The 12,471-nt window shown below is 53.2% G+C and overlaps 1 protein-coding gene across 1 annotated transcript in view; it reads right to left on the reverse strand.

The window, feature by feature from the left end:
• Positions 1 to 8,155, reverse strand: part of SLC6A5 (solute carrier family 6 member 5) — a 51,879-nt gene extending 43,724 nt beyond the window's left edge. The window contains exons 1-5 of the mRNA XM_044919588.1: positions 8,102 to 8,155; positions 7,019 to 7,555; positions 4,117 to 4,255; positions 1,336 to 1,467; positions 812 to 985 (exon numbers count right to left, since the gene is read on the reverse strand). Of these exons, the coding sequence (XP_044775523.1) occupies positions 812 to 985; positions 1,336 to 1,467; positions 4,117 to 4,255; positions 7,019 to 7,555; positions 8,102 to 8,155 (1,036 nt within the window). The remainder of the gene's footprint in view (positions 1 to 811; positions 986 to 1,335; positions 1,468 to 4,116; positions 4,256 to 7,018; positions 7,556 to 8,101) is intronic.
• Positions 8,156 to 12,471: the final 4,316 nt, after the last annotated feature.

A 12,471-nucleotide genomic window follows, 5' to 3' on the forward strand; every position in this document is an offset into this window, starting at 1 on the left:
CCTCACTTTCACCCACTTGCCTTTGACCCAGCAAGCTCCCCGCAAGCCCTCAAGTCCCAGGGGATTTCAGGTCTGACCGGGACCTTCAGGAACTCTCTCTGACTACCTGGACAGACGGATGTCCCCATTTCTAAGTACTGCATTATGCACATTTCTATCAGAGATTTTCTGGTCAAGCATCTGTTCTCATAAATACCTCATGCACTGAGCAGGATTTTGTTAAGTGTGAACTCAGGATCCCATGCATTACTCTCCTAGGTTCTAAGACCCCATTGCTTTCAACTTGTACCCTGCAAATGAATGAAATGAATCGCCTGGAGACCCTGCTAAAATGCAAATTTCCCAACCCCACCCAAATCTAATATATCAGACGATCTGGTGGGCCTGTTAATCTGCATTTTTTTCAGATCCCCCCTTTTTTTATTATGTTAATCTACATTTTTAACAAACACTCCAGTTAGTCCTGAGCAAACAAAGTTTGATTACTCCTCCTCTGAGCCATGAGTTCTTCAAATGTTAGAATTAGGGGCATCTGGGTGGCTCAGTTGGTTAAGCATCTGCCTTCAGCTCAGGTCAGGATCCCAGGGTCCTGGGATCAGTCCCGCATTGGGGGGGGGGGGTCCCTGCTCAGCGGGTGGTCTGCTTCTCCCTCTCTCTCTATCCCTCCTCCCTGCTTGTGCTCTCTCTCACACACTCTCTCTCAAGTAAATAAATAAAATATTTTTTAAAAAGAAATGTTAGAAGTAAGTATATGTGGTTGTTTGTTTTAATCTCTGTGCCCACCACTTAAGGTAGGCATATCCAAACTTACCTAATAAAAGTTTGGTTTTATCTTTGCATTCTGGCGTGTTCCAAGGGTTGTTGCAGGAGCCCCAGGGCAGGACAGACACAAAGGAGGCAAACAGGTAGAAAAGTGTGTAGCAAATAATCACATTGTAGTATATGGCTATTAGGACGGAGATGATCAGCATTGCGATGCCACAGCCTGCAAAAGCAAAATTTCCAGGGATTTATTCCACCCCAAATCCTCGGGAATTCTTACAGTTGGGCACAGGGTGGGGAGCTAGGTCTTGGCTCTCTTACAGATGGATACACAAACAGCGGAGTGGACTCTCTCTATCAGGGACATTGAGGCATTCTGCTGGGAACAGAACAATGCCAGAGGCAATCTTGGGCCATTATTCAGAGGGTCCCAGAGGTGGAATTGATCAAATAAAGGAAACCCTGAATTCTACTGTTCACAAAAGCAAATCGCTCTCCTGGAGGCCGCGTGGTGCCAGAGGGAGCAGGATAGGGCTGAGGAGGCTGGAAGGCAGGGTGCACTCATGGACTCACCTTGCAGAGCCGGGATGGCCTTCCACACAGACACTGGCCCCTGGCTGGCAAACTGGCCCAGAGACACTTCTAGGAAGAAGATGGGTAACCCGGCCAGAGCCAGCATCATCAGGTAGGGGATGAGGAAAGCACCTTGGGAAGAGAGAGCGGGAAGTGAGAGCCCTGGGAAACCAAGGCTGGCTTGGACCACATTCGCCCTCTGGGGTGGCAGCTGGCTCCCCCTCATTTTCCAGGAAACCTTTGATATTCCAGCTCAAGCACAGGCACCCGGGAACATTTAACAGCCCTCCTCTACAAAATGTGAGAGTACCCCACAAACACACTCCTCTTTCCAATTCCCCGCTGGATGGGTCACTAGCGGTTGTGTGCTGGTTGGTTTTTATTCTTTTCTCTTCTTTTCTTGTTCTTACTATAGCATTTCAATGTCCCCAAATTAAGCTCTTCCAGCATGCAACAAATCCACACCTTTGACTCTCTACTGGAGTCAGATTTGGTGAAATCTTCTGGGCATCTCTACCCTCCAAGGACCTAACATCTACTAAGGTAGATTCCAAGAGCCCTTCTGTGCAATAACCCGAGTTACCAGCACACCTCCTGGCAATAGGTCCTGGGTCTGCTCTGCCAGACAAGTGCCTAGAATATTCCTCTCCCCACCACCGGAGCCACCAGGCACTTCTCAACTTCCTTCCCCACATAAAAGTCCCTTCCATCCTTCAAGGTCAACTCAAATGCTGCTTCCTCCTCCAAGAAGCCTCCCCTCTCTGTCCTCCCATAGTCACTTCCCCAGGCACTGAGCACTTGACAATATTTACTTGGTGTCTTATCAAGACTGGGAGCTCCCTGAGGTTGTCACCTCTTCATCTCTTTATTCCCTGGAACACCGCCCACCCCCAACCAGGACAGTAATAGTGGGGAGGCCGCCACAGACTGCTGGAGGTTCTCTGGGTTTTTTTCCCTTCAACGATTCTTTTAGATTGTTTGGGAAGGCCGTGGGAAACAGCCATGATCTTTGAAAAGATGGGACCAGGAAGACTGTTGCATGGGTCAGAGCCAATTTGGGCATCAGAGAGGCCAGAGCCCAGAACCCTGTGCTCCACAGAAGGAAAGCTGACTTTTCTCTGGTCCACTCTTTCCAACTTCCTGTCTGGCAGAAGGACCTTTCCCGCTTGGGCCCTTCCAGGCAGGGAAGGCCCCGCAGAGGCCTCGAACTGATGGGGAGTAAAACCAGGGATCCTGCTCTGGCCTCTCCTGACGGGGGTTTTTGAGAAAGATGTGGATTATGCAATTCTTCTCTTCTGCTCCTGAAGAGGAGGCGGGGCTCTCCACCCAGTGCTGAGGGCTGCAGGGGCCAGAGACGCAGTGCGGAAAAGTCTGCCTCCCCCTCCCTGGCTCCACAAGGAGCTCCTGGAACCGCTGGGCCAGACGCAGAAACACACTTTGCAGATCCCTGGGGGGAGGCGGGAGCAAAACGTGGGTAGTCTCACCGGCTGAGTTCCCCTGGCTGAAACTCCCTGCCTAGCCCCATCTTGTGTACCCAGCCGCTCCCTGTCACTGGAAGCCTTTTTATAGCATCTCGGGCCCACTTCCTGCACCCTGGGCTGGGACTCTTGCAGAAAACCAAGTGGAAACCCAGCTGGGGTGCCTACATTTGTGTGGCCCGCACACGTTCTTCTGTTTCCAGGGCATCTCTGATTGCAAAGGATCTGCAGCCCTCATAAGTACTTGTCAATGTGTCCTAATTTGGAATTGGAGGGGAGAAGGCATATTTTTCTGTTTTAAGCATCCCATGGTGCAGCACGTGTCTACTGTCTGGAGCCCACCCAACAGAAAACAAAAACCAAAAACCCTAACCTGATGGGGTGAGGGTCTCTTTGGTCCTAGGAGGGAGTCCTGGTTGTAAATTCCTACTCCTACAGGGGAACTTGTCAGTTTGGGCAATGTGTGGGGGCCGGCAAGCCACTGGGTAAGACGCTTCAGGGTGGAGAGGGCAAGCAAAGAGGACCTTGAATGTGCCGGGTCCCTCCTCCTTGGTGGGTACAGAAGAGGTACAGAGGATTCTAGAGGACTGGCAGCTGGTGTGTGCCTGACATCCTCACCATTTCAGAAGTGGTTTTCCTTCAAAAGCAGATTCTTCCACCCAGTGAAGACCGATGAAACGAAAACCGTTTTTTGCCAAACGATTCGGCTAAAGTCAAAATCTGTCCCGCTTATGCCCAAGAGGATGTACGTGTGTGGGAACTTCTGAGAGGTTTTCGAGAATACAACCCTCAGCTTCTCTCCACTCACACCGTGTGGTTCTCCTGCATTCTGCATGACTCAAATACCCATTCTCAAAGTCTCCTAGGTAGGCTCAGATTTCCAGGTTATAATCTTAAACCGTCCTTAATTTAGTGTCTAGGACCACACAGCTACTGCTGTTTAGGTATATAGAGTGTGCTGCGACCAGAATATTAGTCAGCTAAATTAGAGTTTGAACTCCCCTCTGTCAATGCCCACTTGGCTCAGGATCCTGTCTCCCAAGCTGGTTTGGTGGGGGATCATGGAGGCCCACCTCTCCCCTGAGCTCCATCTCCTGATAAAAGCCTCCTGGATCTAGTGCCAACCAGTTTCAGCGGCTCCTGCCTCTGGCTCAGCACTGATGCCTACTGGGGATGGGGCTGGAGCGTGAGGAGGCTGCTCTGAGCCTCCCCTCCCAGCCCAGTCCCGTGGCTCTGGGCACCTCCCCAACCCGCAAGTGCCCGCCCCGCCGTGCCGCAGGCTGAAAGACCAGAAAAGCCATACCTCCCCCGTTCTGGAAGGCCAGGTAGGGAAACCTCCAGACATTGCCCAGCCCCACTGCGTACCCCACCATGGACAGGATGAAGTCCAGTTTGCTGGACCAGTTCCCTCGGGCCTTATTCTCATCCCCTTGCTCGTCCTCCTGGGGGCGGAAAAGCACATTGTCGGATAACAGCCCCATCGATCAGCAAGCAGGCCCCATTCCACCCCTCCCCCCTGCTGAGGGTCTTTCCCAGCAAGCAGGCCCCCATTTTCCAACCGAGGATGCATTGGCAAGCAGGACCCCAATTTGGAAGAGAAGATGCATCTACAAGCAGGGCCCTCACCCCTCAACCCTGCCCTGAGACTCTTTCAGCAAGCAGGTCCCAATTCTGATCTGAAGATTCCTCTTCAACAGACCCCTAAAGCCCTCCTTCCCAAATCCTGCAGTCAGGGCACACCAGCAAGCAGCTTTCCCCAAACCTTGAACCTGTTGGTTGATTGCAAGCAGGTCCCTCCAACCCCAACCCCTGACCAAGAGTTCAGTTGGCAAGCAGCCCCCCAATATCATGCCTAGAATCCCCAGCAGGCAGATCTCTAACCAACCCCACCCTCCCCCAAACCCTCAACACACCCCTTCCTCAGCCCTTTCTCCCTCTGGAGTCTGCTAGGCGAGAAATAGAGCTGCAATGCCCGAAGCCAGCCAGAGCCCCTGCCTCACGTTCTCTGCCAAAGCCTACAGGCAGAACCTGCCTGGTCGGCTAATTTAAGGGGGGCACCTCTCAACACCAGGGAAAGGGAAACAGGAAGGAGGGAGATGTGGGTGTGAAACAAGAGGAAGAACAGAGAAGGTAGATATGGTAAGAGACAGGACATCTAATGCCTTGAGTTCTGGTCTAAACTTTACCACTGGATCATCCCAGGCAAGCCGCTTGCTCTCTCTGAGCCTCTGTGCCCCAAGCTGTAAAACGAGGGGCTCAGAATAACTATCCCCTGAGGCACCTTCCAGCTCCAGCCATCTATGGACCTTTGAGGCTTACCTCTCCATGTTCACCCTAAGATGCTCTCTTAGGGGCAGTGCCTCATTCTGGAATGCCTCACTACTAAGCAGGAAAGGATGGGGGTGAAGCCACCTCAAATAAATTCAAAATGTTCAGGGCACCTGGACACCACACAAAGGTTCCAGGGACCCAAATCACTGCCCAGCTTCTGCCTCCTCAGTCATACTTCATTTCCTATTCTAGCAACCTGGTATGCCTCACACTGTTGCACAGGCTGTGGGCGGTAAAGGAGCTATCAGGAGAGGAGGAAGTCTCTGGAAGAGAGGAGGGCCGAGGCAGGTGTCAGAAAGGCAAGAACAGAAAAATGGGCAGAGCTGAAGATAGGCAAACGCTGAGCTTCATCTACTCTGAACATTTGCAACATTCCCCTCTCCGCTCCTCTCCCGTGCACACCACCTCCAGCCCCACCCACCCTCCGGTTCTTCCCGAGCTGAACGGGTGGGAGTTTCGCTGCTGGTGCCGCAGTGCGGAGGTTAAGCAAGGCATCTGGAACAATCTTCTGCCTCCACCTGGGTCACACTGTTGGGCACATGCTGTCACAGGCAGTTAATATATACCAACAAACGCCCCAGAAGTGGACTCCAAAAACAGGGGCAGAGTGGGAAAGCCTACGTGTATGTTCATTTCCAGTTATTATTCTAGCAGCTGGGCTCCTGTGGTGTGAGCCTGAGGATGAGTGTGTGTGTGTGTGTGTGTGTGTGTACAAACAATAAAATGACTATGAACACAAGGGCTGTATAAACCTGAAATCTCACGCTCACAGGTGTTTTGATTCCAGCACCCAGTACTAGATGCATGCCTAGCCCCCAAGCCCAGGGAAGGGGAGGAGACTGCAGAAAGACAGGGGTAGGAAGGGAAGAACTGAAGTAGGTGACACAGGACAGAGGAAGGAGGGGGACTGGAGGGAAATGGAAGAAGACAAGAACCCCCACATGAGAGAGGGTAATAGTAACCAGTATTAGTTGCCTTATCCCTAACCCAGGATTGGGATTTGCTCTGTGTGGTTTTCATGCCTCTGGTTGAACATAAAGGATCAAATCCAGAGGAAGGTTCAGGTTTGTGGGGCATGGAGCTTATTCAATTGAGATAGGTCCCTTTAAAAAAAAACACACACACAGCAAAATATACAAAGTTATGATAGCAAAATATACAAAGTTATGATAACAAAATTAGTTACTGGGTTTTGGAAGAGTCCCGAAGCTTAAGCTTCAGAAGTACTTTCATGTGAACCCACCTCTCATCAATGAATTCTCATGTGATAGCAGGTAACTCTAAGTGAAAAGGCTATAGTACTTAAAATGTTATTCCCCACGGTGCAGGGGTGGGGGTGTTCCTCGGTCTTTATTTTTTAATTTTTATTTTTTAAGTAGGGTCCGCCCAGCGTGGAGTCCAAGGGGGGGGGGCTTGAACTCAGGACCCTGAGATGAGGACCTGAGCTGAGATCGATCGGAGGCTCAACTCACTGAGCCACCCGGGTGCCCCCTTTTAAATTTTTTTAATTAAGGGAAAACATTTTAAAGACTCAGTCATAGACAAAAGGGGGAGTCCTGTTTTCATAAACCTATCTGCCTCAACTGCTTAATGAGGCTGCACCCCAATGTCCGAGACTACCGAGGCTGGGGAGGGACAGGTAGCGGCAGCTCCTGAGTTCTCCATCTCTCTGGCAGGGTCACTACAGCCCTCGCGCCCTGAACTGGGGACCCCAGAGCAGTGCGAGCTTCCGAAGCCCCAAAGCTGCCTCCCGCATCCATTACCTGGCACTGCCAACCGGTCTCCCCATCAGCATACGTGCACCCGCCACAGCTCGGCTCGCCTCGCACGCCTAGGGAGCAGGAGGCGGCGCGGGCTGAGCGCGACCTGCTTACCTGGGCGGCAGCGGTGGCCACGCTGCCCGGGAGCACGGACGTGATTCCATCCGTGCCCAGCACCACGGTGCTCTGGCTCATATTCACCCAGCCCAGAGCCGGGGTATTGTTCCGCTCCAGGGTGCCCTTGCCCACACTCACGTTAGCATCCCCCTCGGGGCCGCGCAGGGCCGGAATCTTACAATGAAGAGCGTTGCCGGGCCCGGCGGCCCCAGAAAGAGCGGCGGCCTGCGCGCTGCGCTCCTCGCTCAAGTCCCTCAGCGCTGCCGAGGCCGCCGGCGCCCGCGGGCTACTGAGTTTGCAAGCCCCCACTCCCGGCCACTCAGCCTCGCAGGTTCGCGCGTCAGGGAACTGGAAAGTTTGGGCGCCGGTGGAAGCGGACCTGGGCACACGCGGCGTCGGCGCGGCGGCGGCAGCGGGAAGCTCCTGCTCCGGGCTCGTCCTGGGCGCACACCGGCCGTCGTGGTGGCCCAGAGCCATCGCCGCCCCCAGGCTGTTGGCTGGTTGTGTATTCATTTCTTTGGGAGCACCGCAATCCTGCAAATGCAATGTGAAGTTTGTGCACACACACACACACACACACAAAAGTCACGGCTGCTTTAAAAATACTTGTATCTACATATAAAGACGTTCACCACTCAGGTCCAGACACAATATCTAGGGAATAAACTGGAATCTGGATTTTTTTTTTCCCCTCTCCAAAAAAAAAAACTGTATTTCTCAATTTGCCTGTCTTGTCAATAACCAGATGGCATAAAGCAGTTAATAGTCCTCTCCTTGATGGTGGGGAAACTAAGAAAACAGTAATGTTTGTTGTTTTTATTTTTTATTTTTATTTTTTTTTGTTTTGGAGGGGGGAGAAGAGGAGGGTGGAAATAGCCCTACAGCCATGAGCTCCTTACCCTCTTTGGATTTCACATCACGGCTGTAGGGTGCCCACCTCCCCATCACCATTGTAGAAAGATTCTTTAATTTTCCGCCCCATTTCCTTTGTCATTCAATAATGCACATTGCTTTTTTCTTCTTCTTTTTTTTTTAATAAGCTATAGGCAAGCTGTGGCCACAAAGCTGATGCCCTGGCACCTTGGAGTATTTCAGGCTAAATCGGTTGTGCGAATCCCAGCGCACCAAACCCATCCCCGCCCTCCAGGTAGCAAAGGCAGGGGTAAGAATCACGACCAACACAACAAGAACAACAACAACCCCACAACAACCATAATAAACCAGATGTAAAACACAAGATAGTAACCAGGTTTGTTATCTTACACAACCTACACACATCCAGACTCCCAGATATGTAAAACAACATGCAAAGTTTTTGGATTCTCCTTCTCCCTCCAGTAACTATTCACAAGAGTCTAATGTCCTTCATGCCCCTACACCTGCTTGGGGGCCAAAACTCAGGACGAATTTTCATTTGTTTTTTCTCAACTGAGTTTCAAATGAAGAGAAATACCAGCGGTGGTTTTTCTGTCTGCTTTCTCTCCTCGTGTTATCTTTCAGGGCTCCCTTATTATTAGCACCAATATTTACTATTATACTGTAAGAATGATCATATAACCTTCACCTCAACCACGCGCATCTCATCTAACCGTCTTTCATAAATGCACAGATCAGAACTCATTAATTTGCACTAGGTCTAAATACCTTGGCTCCGGCAAGCATTCTTATCTCAATAGCCTCTAGGACTCTGAGCGACTAGCCTCAGTACCGGCACCTGGCTTTCAGCACCGAGGACAGTGCCCGGGATCGCGATTAGGAGATCCCTCCAACCTCCACAGCCTCAGAAACCTCTTTCCGACCTCAGGTGATGCTCAGAACAAAATACCTATGGCTTCAAGAATCGCCCTCCCTTCCTCTTCCAAAATGCACAGAACATTTCAAAAAGAAGTATTCTAAACGAATCTGCCCTCCCTCCACCCACAGCTTCCTCTCCTCTTAAAAGAACAAAAGCAAACACTCACCATGTCTGACACAGGCAACAGATTGAACGGGTAGAGAGTGAAACCAGCTATTGACAAGACTGGGTTTGACTCCAGCAAGAGAGGCGCTTTCTATATCTCCTTGGGAAAGGCCAGGTTTGCGTCAGTGCAAAGCAAGGTGCCCTTCGTTTGACATTTTCTTGATAATACAAGTTTGATAAATCATACCCCCTTGGATTCGAGTTTTAAAGGGACAACAACCGAGAGTACGCTGGCCAGTTATCCCTCCAGCGGGAGGGGGCTGCGTGTTCGGCGTGACTCATGTGGGTCTGATTACTAAACCGAAGCTGGCGGGAGGGGATGACAGAAGTTTGCCTCCTCCTAATTAAGGGAAACATGGGAGGGACACGTCCCACTGCACCCAAGGCAAGGCGCAGCCGCCAACAGAGCGGATTGGGCTACAAGGTGGGAGAGGGGGACGGAATTAAATCACTGTCATGTTTCTGTCTTTCTCTTCCTCTAGATCCCCACTGCTGCCTCTCAGATCTGCAGGCAGCGGATTCCACAATATTACCCCGAGATCGAGGGTCTGCACGTAGCGCCACAGCTCTGGGATGGCTGGTGCTCACGTGTCCTTCATTTATAAGGGTGTACCTGCCTTCGTGTATGCGGACTTCAGATCCTCACAGCCCTACCCTGGCAGACAACCAGTGTTAGAGGGCTGTTAGACAGCCCTCCCAGAAAACTAGGGGTTTCGCTTACAAATTGAGGTCCAATATTTGCCTTCCTCTTTTATCTCTATTAACACAAAAGAAATTCTGAATAAAATTATGACTGTTCTCATTGTGTTTAGGCTCCTCTGAAAATACCTTCGAGAAATAAAGAGGAAATTATTTCCAACAGTAACCTCCTTCTTAGGTCACTTTCAAAGTCAAAGGACAACCATTCTTTCTTCATAGCCCTCTCAATAAAAATCCACCAGGGCAAGGCCTGATGTGGAAGCGAAAGGTCTGGGAGGTCCTCCAAATCGAGATCTCCAACAACCAGGCAGCAGGGCTGGGCAACCGGGAAGCCACAGGATGGGATGTTCTACTGTACTGCAGCAGGAGTGAGGGGTGGCCCCAAAGATGGACCTTGCTGTTAGTACAAAGCAATGGCTATAATCAATAGAAAGGGAAGACACCTTTACAAAGAAGACTAAAAGGGGATTCGTAATGAAACGCTCCCCCTTTCTCCTTTCTGGCCAGCCTCGCTGGGGGAACCCCTGGCCTCGGGGGTTGGGAGCCGAGGAAGGCACTTTGTCCCTTCCCCACCATCCGCAGCCCGCCCCACCGCCTCGGGGTCGGCTCCGTCGCACTCGGCTGGGCAGTCCCCACGCGGCAGGAGGACAATGCCATGGAGGCCGCAGGCGGAGGCTGCGGCGGCAGATTGCGGTGAGCGCCCGGGGCACTGCGGAGACCCCTCCCGCCTCCTTCCGAGCTGCTCTAGAGCGCTCGGGTACCGCGGCTCACTGGCTTGCCCGCCTGGCCCTTCCGAGGGCAACCAGCTGCGACCCGCGGTCTGCAATAGGATGGAACGAGCATAGGTTCCCTGATAAAGCCTTCCTTGAGAGTCGCCTTGCGGGTGTCACGCCGCTTTTTATTGTAGTTTCGCGTTAACATTTATTAAGCTCTCAACACTGAACCATTGTGTAAGGGCTTTCCACGAATTATCTACATTTAGTTTTGGCAACAACCTTTGAGAAGCCCGGGAAACTGAGGTTTAGAAAGTCGCGTTCAAACCCCGGAAAATCTCCCCCCACCCCTTCTACAGGGATGTCGCGGTGGCCCAGTCGCGCTCTCTTCCGAGGCCCGCTCCTCGGGGAGCCAGGCGAGGTCCGGGAGAAGGAGTAAGGAAGACCAGGGTGGGAATGTGCTGGTCTCTGGCAGTAGGAGGGCAACAGACGAGGCGGGGCCCAAAAGCCCGCAGGGGCGCGTGTTTCTGCCTCGCTGGGCGCTGGGAAGCACCCTAGACTCTGGGAGCCACGGGGAAAGCCGAGGGAGACTGCTTGGCGCTTCTTCAGAAACAGACCCCCGTTTCCGAGGATCCGAGAAGGGTAAGGGGCAGGCCTGACAGCCCCCACTTCCGAACCACGTGGCGCGCCCCTGGGTCAGGTAGGTCCCCCCTCTGCGGGCCCTGGTCAGACTTCCACCGTGGACAGTCACGAATTGGAAAAGCTCTGGCCTTTCTTCGTGCATCTGAGCCGCCCCCGCTGTGTGGGAGCAGGTGGAGCGTCCACTAGCACCCCGACGTTCCTGGGCGCACTGCCGTCCCAGGCTGGGGCGGGAGCCGGGAGTACTGCGGCCCTGGGCACAAGTGACGCTCCCGTCCCCGCTCAACCCCGCTAGTGCGCACTTGGGTTCCCGCCTGGCGCCCGTCACGCGTCAGGCCCTTCCGAGGCGGTTGACGCGCAGGGAAGGCTGCGGGGTGGGGGCGCTGCTTGAGCTCCCCGCCGCACCCCACTTCCAGCCGCAAGATTCTAGAAAGGAGGGGCTGCGTTCCGCGTGGAGGGAGGGTCTGGGGCGGGGAGACCAAGAGGGGTCGCTGTGATGCCAGCGCGGAGGCGGGGTGGCGGGCCCCGGCGGGCAGCAGGGTGGGGGTGCGAGGGCGGGAGGGAGCGAGCGTGGCGAGGCTGGAGGCCCGGGGCAGCTCGTCGGGCGTGCGGCTGTGTGTCAGCGCTTGGGCAGCGCCGGGATGGAGCCGCAGTATTAAAAAAGAATTAGAATAAAAGATGCAAGTCCTGCGGACTCGGGCCTCCGCCCCCCGCCCTCCGCGGCGCCTGTTTGGAGTGATAATCCGGCCCGCGCGCGGTCGCCGAAGAGGCCGTAAATCCGCATCCATCACCGCGTAGCCATTCGGTCGGAATTAACCAGTCACTCTGGCCTTAATTACTTTGTCAAAGATGAAAAATAGTAATTGATTTCGCCTTCGATCACTTTGGCCCCCCCCCCCCCCGCTCCTTGCTGATAAGCAAATAAATAGGTATTTTTTTGAAAATCCATGTCTATCCGGCATTTGCGGGGGGAGAGGGTGGCGTCTACTGAAGAAGAGGCCGTCCCGACCCGGTGTTTGTGCCACGACACGGGAGACAAACTGGAACCCAGGCAGGAGAGGGCCTGGAGGGTGGCCCAGCGCTTTCAAGGTGCTGCCCTCCGCGGCACCAGGGAAGAAGACAGGAGGGAGAGAAGCCTGCCTTTTACTAGGGCCCGCTGCGGGGTTAGCTGGTGTTGGCGGTACCAGCCTCCTCTCCTCCTCCGGACAGCAGGTGAGAAAGAGCCGAGGGGCTAGTTTGAGAGAAAGGGGAAGAAACTTGCCGAAGGCCAGCAGGCAGAGCCAGATCTTGAGCCCAGATCTGTGTTGACTCCGGTCCACCCCACCATTCAGGATATAATGTGAGCACAGGGCGTTGGGATTATTTCGAGCCCTAAACCTGTATAGAAGGTGGATGCGAGGGCTCAGTGTGGGTTTCAGGTGGCATTAACAAGAGAGTTG

This window comes from Neomonachus schauinslandi, chromosome 11 (genome assembly GCF_002201575.2).
Source record: "Neomonachus schauinslandi chromosome 11, ASM220157v2, whole genome shotgun sequence".
Taxonomy (NCBI): domain Eukaryota; kingdom Metazoa; phylum Chordata; class Mammalia; order Carnivora; family Phocidae; genus Neomonachus; species Neomonachus schauinslandi.